The sequence below is a fragment of the Macaca mulatta genome, chromosome 13, assembly GCF_049350105.2.
Source record: "Macaca mulatta isolate MMU2019108-1 chromosome 13, T2T-MMU8v2.0, whole genome shotgun sequence".
NCBI classification, from domain to species: Eukaryota; Metazoa; Chordata; class Mammalia; order Primates; family Cercopithecidae; genus Macaca; species Macaca mulatta.
The window spans coordinates 45,544,780-45,553,900 of NC_133418.1; the positions used below are offsets into that span (position 1 = coordinate 45,544,780).

The window sequence follows — 9,121 nt, forward strand, 5'->3', positions numbered from 1 at the left end:
TAGGAGGATTTAAAACGCTGGTAAGGACAGTAATCTTCATCATTGGGTTCCTCTTGTTTCTCCCCTGTGTTACCCCACTGATAACAAAAGCCATTAAAACTCCTGTTGAAACTACAGTTAACTGCCAGACAATCCAGATGAAGCTCTTGCTACAACAACACTATGGATAGTAACCCATCTCTCAAGAATACACAAAAATTCAATTTTTTTTTCCAAGGTACCACACCACCCCTATGTCATGCCTGAAGTAGTTATTGAGAAAGTCTCCTTTTTCCCTTTCCTATAACCAAACAGACAGGAATGTAAGATTCTCCCCAGGGCCTAAAAGCTTAAGGAGATGAATAACTCCTCCCTTCTCAGGCCCAGTCCCAAGGCACAAGGCTACTTGCACCAGCAGTGTGTGCCAGCAAGATAGCAGAAGCAGGAAGAGAGCCAGCTGGAAGACACATACCCCTGAAGATCACCGAGGATCGAGAAAGAGGCCATCTGGGTAAACGTACCAGTTATGTCAGAATTCCTGTTTACAGGAGACTATAAAACCTTTGACCCGTCCTCACTTGGGGCTGAAGCCATTTTAGGCCTCTGCCATCCTGCACCCAAGCGCTCATTAAAATAGCATGTTGCTCCACACTGTCTCCTGTTGTCTGTTGGAGCGCTCTCGGGGTTTGAACGGATACAAAAACCTTACAATGAGGACTCTAAAGAACAATTTCCATTTCCTTAAAAACACGTACACACACACACAGGATTGTGATGATAGCGTGTGTAAAGGACAAATTAACTTGTAGGATTGGGTGCTTGATATCTTAAATGTATTTTTTTTTTTTTGAGCTTTTCTTGTGCGGCCTCTGGCCATGGCCATGATCAATGGGCCTAATTGAAATTAGGCCTCAGAGAGCTAGACTGGTTGAATATGGAAATAAATAAAGAGAAGGAAACTAGCAGGTTTCATTGAGCTAAGAAAATGACCCCGAAGCAAAACTTCTTGCCTTTGAATCTAGCTTCAATATAGACAAACTGTTTGATCTTGGGGAAGTTACTCAGCTCTGCTCTTACCTTCAGTTTCTTCATACGTGATATATGTTTCCTAGTAGTACCCATATTACAAAGTTGTCATGTGGATTAAGTGGGTGCCTATTTGTCAAGCATTTAGAATAGTGCCTGGCATAGAGAGCACGTGATGAAAGTTTGTGTTACATAAACTGAAGCTTTCCCGTGAAGCAGAAGAGGCTAATTTATAAGGAAGTTTCTTTACATCTGCACAGTACAGCAGACCATGGAAAATCCTTGGTGCATTTGGTACTCCTTCAACTCCTTTCCTTTCCAGTCTAAAGTTTGCAGACAGGCTGTTATTCACATGCCTGCCAAGAGATTTAAACAAAAGAGAGATTCTCTCTCCATGATAAGTCTCAAATCTGTTAAAAGGTGGAAAACAGGGAACAGCAGATAGAACATGGCCAATAGCACTAAAAATAAGCCATAGCCTCGAAACTCTCTAAGCTTTATTGAGGTTTATCAAGACATTGCCCCCATTTGGGGATATACAAACACTAGATGTCCAGTTTACCCCTTTCCACCTATGTGAAGACTAACAGAGGAAATAGATAGGAAAGGCCTAAAATCAGCTTCTTAGAACTTTGTAAAACTAGTTCAGAGGATAGGACCTTCAGAATCCTGAGGACAAGGAGATAAACCTTAAAGGACTAGGAAATATGGCTTCCTTGATAAAGGCATCACTTTGGAACCAAAGTGGCTGCCGGTAAATGTCCTCAATTTTACTACATGGCATGTGGAATTTGGTCAGTTACATATGTGAGCAATAACGGTTAGTTATCTAAATGGGCATACAGCTATTGGGGCAATAAATATTTTATGAGGGTTGTGTCAATTGTTATTTGTTTTAAAATGCTTTCATATCGGGCTAGCCACAATGTGTTTTATTATGTATTTGAAAGCATTGGATCTTTTGTACCTTAAAAGTCATGGTCTATTTGAAGTCTTCTTGATGCAAAGAAAAACTCTCATTTAAAAAATTACCACAAAAAAATTTTTTGTGTTAATTTAAAAAAATTGGCCCAACACAGTGGCTCCTGCCTATAATGCCAGCACTTTTGGAGGCTGAGGCAGGCAGATTGCTTGAGCCCAGGAGTTTGAGACCAGCCTGGGCAACATAGTAAAACCCTGCCTCCTCTGAAAATACAAAAATTAGCCTGGCATGGAGGTGTGCGCCTGTACTCCCAGCTACCTTCAGGAGGCTGAGGCGGGCGAACAGTTGAGCCCAGGGGCTCAAGACTGATGTGAGCCATGACTGAGCCACTGCACTCTAGCCTGGGTGACAAAGAGATACCCTGTCTCAAAAATATGATAACAATAATCATAACAATCATAATAATTGCTTGTTTGATTTTGGCAAGATAAACTCATGGTAACAAGCATACTATACTTCTCTCTTCTTCATCCCTTTCTAACTCTGAATAATATGATTGAAATTCTTACTTACAGAAAAAAAAACCTCACATCTTTGTCTGGTTATAAGTTTTTAAGAAAACATAATTATTTTTAGAAAATGCTGAAATAAATTGGAATAGTTTGACAAACACTTTTGAACCTGTTAGACTAAACAATATTAACCTCTGTTATCTATGTTTAAAATGATTATTTTAAAGAAATTAAGTTATATATTCACCAGGAAAACAGTAATGTAGACAGTAAAATGTTTCCTTTTCAAAGTTTCCTTTCTTGTTAAAGAATAAATCATAAGTGTTAGAAATAATAGTTTATTTTAAAGATGAACTTCCCTCAAGACCCCTTGCTTTATGCTAATAACTTTGTTAAGCCCTATCTCTCTTATATAGCTATTAAACATGCTCGTCAGGCACGTAGTACATTCCATGTCCTTGTACCTTCACCAAGATATTTGTGTTGGATGTGCTCATAGGTATGTCCCAGTTCACAGCCTATGCCCCTTCCTTATTTGGAAAAATTATTATTTTTGTACCTATTTTTAAAAGTTTTAAATTATTAGCCAATCAGATTGTAATTTAGATTGTGAGGTCTGACTCTAGCCAATGGAGACAGGACACAGCAATAGGGACCTCATGCGTAAGGAATAAATATTCTGGTGTCTCTTTATTCTGTGTATGCCTTTGCCATTGTTCCATCTGTGAGGGGCATCCTTTCTGCAGAAAGTAAAAGTTGCCTCACTGAGAGAATTTTTTGTTTGAATGCTGATTTTTTCTTGCAGAACTGAGGAACAAATATTTTGCATTTCTAACAAGTATGAAAATTTTTTGTATAGTGTTTTATTATGGATTTATTTTACTTTAAACTACATGTGAATAGATAAAGAAACAATATAAAGAATTAGCCCTTTATGACCCAGCCATCCCATTACTGGGTATATACCCAAAGGATTATAAATTATGCTGCTATAAAGACACATGCACACGTATGTTTATTGCAGCACTATTCACAATAGCAAAGACTTGGAATCAACCCAAATGTCCATCAGCAACAGATTGGATTAAGAAAATGTGGCACATATACACCATGGAATACTATGCAGCCATCAAAAAGGATGAGTTTGCGTCCTTTGTAGGGACATGGATGCAGTTGGAAACCATCATTCTTAGCAAACTATCACAAGAACAGAAAACCAAACACCGCATGTTCTCACTCATAGGTGGGAACTGAACAATGAGATCACTTGGACTCAGGAAGGGGAACATCACACACAGGGGCCTATCATGGGTAGGGGGGAGGGGGGAGGGATTGCATTGGGAGTTATACCTGATGTAAATGATGAGTTGATGGGTGCAGCACACCAACATGGCACAAGTATACATATGTAACAAACCTGCACGTTATGCACATGTACCCTACAACTTAAAGTACAATAATAATAAATTAATTAAAAAAAAAAAGGAATTAGCCCTTTAAAGCACGTATAAATATTATTAGTTTGTAAATTTTTGCAACTGACTTTTAAAATCCTTTTTAAGTTTATATATGCTTTTGAAATGAGCTCATGTTTATATAAAGATATTAACTTATTTAATTTAACTCCTGTTAGTATTTCAAAATATATTATTTAGTCATTTATCCCGATTGATATAGCCATCTCTATTTCTGTGAACATTTTGGTTAGTTTTTCAACTGAATTTTAAATTCCAGATTTGCTGTTGCTCCCTGAATCTGAATGGATTTTTAATGGGAATTTCAGTAAGTGTTTAATTTCCATCACTATCTGTAACTTCACAACAACAGATGATTGACTTCAAACCAACAACTTCATATTCCACTACTTTGAGCTTACTTAGGCATCACCTCCCTGTAGTTCCCACCTGCTTGGACTTTGAGAACATCTGTAGCCTGCTAGCTACTTATACTCAAACCTTGCTGGAAATGCTGGTTTAAATTTACATAACTACTAAACCTTGTGATATGGTGTGGCTCTGTGTCCCCACCCAAATCTCATCTCAAATTGTAATCCTCATAATCCCCATGCGTGGATGGAGGAACCTAGTGGGAGGCAATTGGATCACAGGAGTAGTTTCCCCCATGCTGTTCTCACAATAGTGAGTCCATTCTCACAAGATCTGATGGTTTTATAAAGGGTTCTTCCCTCTTCACTCTCTCTTGCTCACCTGCCACCATGTAAGACATGCTTTACTTCCCCTTCGTCTCTATGACTGTAAGTTTCCTGAGGTCTCCTCAGCCTCAGGAAAGTCTGTGAGTCAATTAAACAGTGAGTCAATTAAACCTCTTTCCTTTTTAAGTTACCCAGTCTCTGGCAGTATAGCAGTGTGAAAATGGACTAATACACTTTGCCTTCTGAAGTAGGTTTGAGAGCTTCCTGAGCCTGAAAGGGAATGGAGAAATGACTTAAAGCCACCAGCTAATTGGGCTTAATCATTTGCACTCAATTGACTCTTCCCCTACCCCTACCCACATCTAAACCAAAGAAAGGATCATCCCATATTTACATAGCACAAAGAAATCTACCCTTCTGCTCTTTCTAGGATGGCTAAAGGCCATGGGAACTGGACACGTGGATGCTGTGGGGGAAGGACAAAGCCCAACATCAACTTGGACAGTTTACTAACCTGTTTATGGTAAGTTGATATCATTTGTGACCACTCCTAATGTGTGCCAGTAATAAGCTATTCCTGATGCCAGAATCTCTTACTGTTAGTGCCCTTTGTAGGCCTTCTGACCCTTACTCCTTGCTCCACCCACTGTTTATATCATGTGGTTTTCTCTCAGACCCTGATATAAAGCTCCTACTCTGTCTGACCTGACAAGCCACCTCAAGTGGACAAGGCACTTACCAACAGGTAAGGGGGCATTACAGGAGAAGAGCATGTCTAACATGGGATTTTCTCTTCATTTTGAGGTAGATACAGGGTGATTTTCTGAATAAAAGATCCCGGTAGTAATGAAGCTTAAGCAAAACCAAAGCTGATTTTGGGTAATTTGGCCTCTGTTATCCCCAAACCAAAAGAGAAATATCTGCGAGTGTAGCTATCTCAGTGGACCTTCCTGGTCACAGGAATTCCAAGAGGAGAGGATGTTAGAAAGATAATAGGGGCTCTGCTCTCTTCTTCAAACCCTCTTCCCTGTGTTCTCCTACAGAGATTGCTGATTTGCTCCTTAAGCAAGAGATTCACTGCTGCTCAGCATGGCTCAGACCAACTCATGCTTCATGCTGATCTCCTGCCTGATGTTCCTGTCTCTGAGCCAAGGTGAGATTTTTTCCCCCAGACCTCCCACAACCCCAGCTCTGAAGTCTTCCCTCCATCCTCATGCATAGGGTTCACTTGAAAAAAAGCAGAGTCAACATCAGAGGTTGATCATTATGGCTGATCTCATCCCATTCAAAAACATCCTCATTTCATTCATGAGTTTGAGACAGAATTTAATAAGACCACTTATAGGTGACCATTGTGGTTGAGTTTATCTAATTGAATCTATATGTGATGGCAGTTGGATGTTTTTATGTAGTCATTAATAGGATGGAGAGCTAAGGCAAACATGTACAGGGAAATCAAGAGAAACTTGAGAAAGGTGGAAGACTGGGTCTTTAAAGGCAGAAGCCTGAGCCTCAGAAATAAAAGGGAAAACGAGGACACATTTCTTTAGCCTATTCATTACAAGCTCTTGTCTTGAGCAGAGGAAACTAGAAAAAAAAAAAAGAGATAGGATGCAGGGAGCAGAAGTAAGGAGTCACTCCAGTACACACTGTATCAGTATGTTCTTATAACGGAAACTGAAAAGCCCCTAATTCACCTTCCAGCCTTTTCCTTGCCCTGAGAGTCTTTCTTAATTACCTCTTTTTTTCCCTCAGGCCAGGAGACCCAGACAGAGCTGCCTAATGCCCGAATCAGCTGCCCAGAAGGCACCAATGCCTATCGCTCCTACTGCTACTACTTTAATGAAGACCCTGAGACCTGGGTTGATGCAGATGTGAGTGAGGACAGCAGCAGGGGAAGGGAGGCTCATGAAGGTAGTGGCAGCTGCTAATTTGCAGTGTGTTCTGTGGCTGCAATGAGATAAGATTGATCCCTTCCCTATTCCACCACTGGTCCAAAACTTCCCAATCTACTTTATCCCATTATTTAACACATTCCTAGCACAGAGATACTGGTGGTCAGTGACAGCGTCACCAGGGACATTTCTGTGCTGTCCTTTTTCTGTTACATCCTCTGGAAGATCTCAGTAGATCCTTCACACCTTCCTCCTCCACTGAGTGCTCCATTTTCTTCACCTACAGCTCTACTGCCAGAACATGAATTCAGGCAACCTGGTATCTGTGCTCACCGAGGCAGAGGGTGCCTTCGTGGCCTCACTGATTAAGGAGAGTAGCACTGATGACAGCAATGTCTGGATTGGCCTCCATGACCCCAAAAAGGTCAGTCTGCAGCCTCCTCTATCTCCTTATAAACATTTTTGAGAGGTAAGAGGGATGTTTAAGGTCTGGCACCTCGAGCGCCAACTTTTATCTTTTTGTTTTTCTAAACAAAAGAAACCTCTTTATAGATCCTATAATGTATGAGTTGTGAAGTTCAGTGTAGGTAGTTAGAGACATGAGCTGAAGGCTGAATTTTCTGGGCTCCTGGGAATTCATGCACACACTCATTGTGTCAACTTTTGGAAATGCATCTTTATGTACAACTTCTTCCCTATTTTGCTATTGTCTGTCTTGGAAGAGGTCCCTCTGTAGACTGTATAGGAAAAGAGTAGTGGAGGAGAAATCTACTGCTGGCATTTGTTATACATTTTATACAAATGTATAAAACTGTACAGTAGTTGTTGATATATTATTTAGTTTAACACTGTAAGTGTTTAGTTTAACACTATAAGTGTTAAACTAAACAATATATCAACAACTACTCTACAGCCAATGTTATGTTGTATATGAGAGTTCTGAGCTTCAGGAAAAAAGATCAGAACCACTCTCTGTAATGGGCTTTTATGGGTCTCTGTATCAAACTCTGAACACTTACTATTTGCTGGAAGAGGAGGAGGAATTTGGACATTCCAGAGAAGGAGCAAAAGCAGAGGAAATAATACGACATTCATGGTGACAACAATGATTATTCTTTCTGCTATATCTTGGCCTGTTTCTGAGTGTGCACACAGGCCTGGTTATTCTATTGATTTTTGAGTGACCATGGCCCCTGTTCTGACCCTTCTCCACCTAGAACCGCCGCTGGCACTGGAGCAGTGGGTCCCTGGTCTCCTACAAATCCTGGGACATTGGAGCCCCAAGCAGTGCTAATGCTGGCTACTGTGCAAGCCTGACTTCATGCTCAGGTGAGAGGCAGACAATCTATCCATCTGTTGTTATTTCCCTCCCGTTTTTCTCTGGGGATGAACATGGGAACTGGGATAGAGGAAAGGTGAGCTCTTTATCTGGAAAATAAAGGAATATTTCCTCTTGTTTTTTGTTCTGAGTCCTAGATCGAGGAGGGGCTACCCTCCTTCTGATCCTCTCTGTCTGACTCTTCTCATTATTCTATAGGATTCAAGAAATGGAAGGATGAATCTTGTGAGAAGAAGTTCTCCTTTGTTTGCAAGTTCAAAAACTAGAGGCAGCTGAAAAATGGATGTCTAGAACCACTCCTGCAATTACTACAAAGTCAAAAATTAAACTAGACTATTTCTCCAACTCCATTCAGACCATCTCCTTCCTAATGAGTTTGCATTGCTGATCTTCAGTACCTTTACCCATCCCAGTCTGTAGAGCCCTGAAAAATAAAAACAAACATATTTTTCTCCATTGTTCTGTCTTCTGCATTTGCTCTTTCTACAGCCCATGCTTGGGTGGTTGGGGTGGGAATGATTGTCACACTCCAGAGCTTGCCCCGGCCCATCCGCTTGTTAAAACCCCACTCACATTTTATGTATGTCGGGCTTATGAACATGTGGTGGCCTTGTTTATGACAAGATAAAAAGATGAAGATTTCATCCACAACACATGTTAGCATGAACCTAGTGTGAGTTACACAAATAATTAAATTGTTGATCCAGTCTGACTGGAGTATTTGATATTCCAGAAGAATTCGCATAGTTGGGGTCTGAGGAGAACACATCTGTTCTCGGTTATGCAATTTGAAGTCAGGACTGAAGTGATAAATTAAGGAGAACTGTCAGGTCTACAGTCCTGAGTGCATTAGTGGTACATTTTTGGAGGCCAGTCTGCAAAGTTTGTTAAATGCTACTCCTTGGATGAATGAATAAGTGAATGATCAATTATGTAAATTAAATATACAGGCATACTTAATTGTCTCTTTAAATATCCTAACTCTCAATAAAGTCAAATTCTGAAATACTACTCTTAGGACTTTCACAAATTAATTGTGCAGGGACACAATTCAGGCCATAACATCAATCATATCAATAATAGAGTTAAATGTGATTTGATAACAAAGGAAACAAATTGTCAGCCTGGATTAAAGTAACAACAATGAAAACACGATTCAACTGTGTGCTATGTATGAGAGACATGAGTTAGATTAAGACACAAATAATTTGAAAATAAAAGGAAGGAAATAAACATATTTTGCAAACAGAAACTATAAGAACACTGGTTTCTGTACTGTTCCTCAGTGTAATGCCT

The 9,121-nt window shown here is 40.0% G+C and overlaps 1 protein-coding gene across 2 annotated transcripts; it reads left to right on the forward strand.

Annotated features, from left to right (window-relative positions):
• Positions 1 to 5,262: 5,262 nt before the first annotated feature.
• On the forward strand, positions 5,263 to 8,281 carry REG1B (regenerating family member 1 beta). Of its 2 annotated transcripts, XM_015112722.2 has the most exons (6): positions 5,263 to 5,336; positions 5,635 to 5,744; positions 6,347 to 6,465; positions 6,773 to 6,910; positions 7,704 to 7,815; positions 8,024 to 8,281. In XM_015112722.2, exons 2-6 carry the CDS (start codon positions 5,681 to 5,683, stop codon positions 8,089 to 8,091), a joined length of 501 nt encoding a protein of 166 aa, XP_014968208.1. In that variant the 5' UTR covers positions 5,263 to 5,336; positions 5,635 to 5,680; the 3' UTR covers positions 8,092 to 8,281.
• The last annotated feature ends 840 nt before the right edge of the window (positions 8,282 to 9,121 follow it).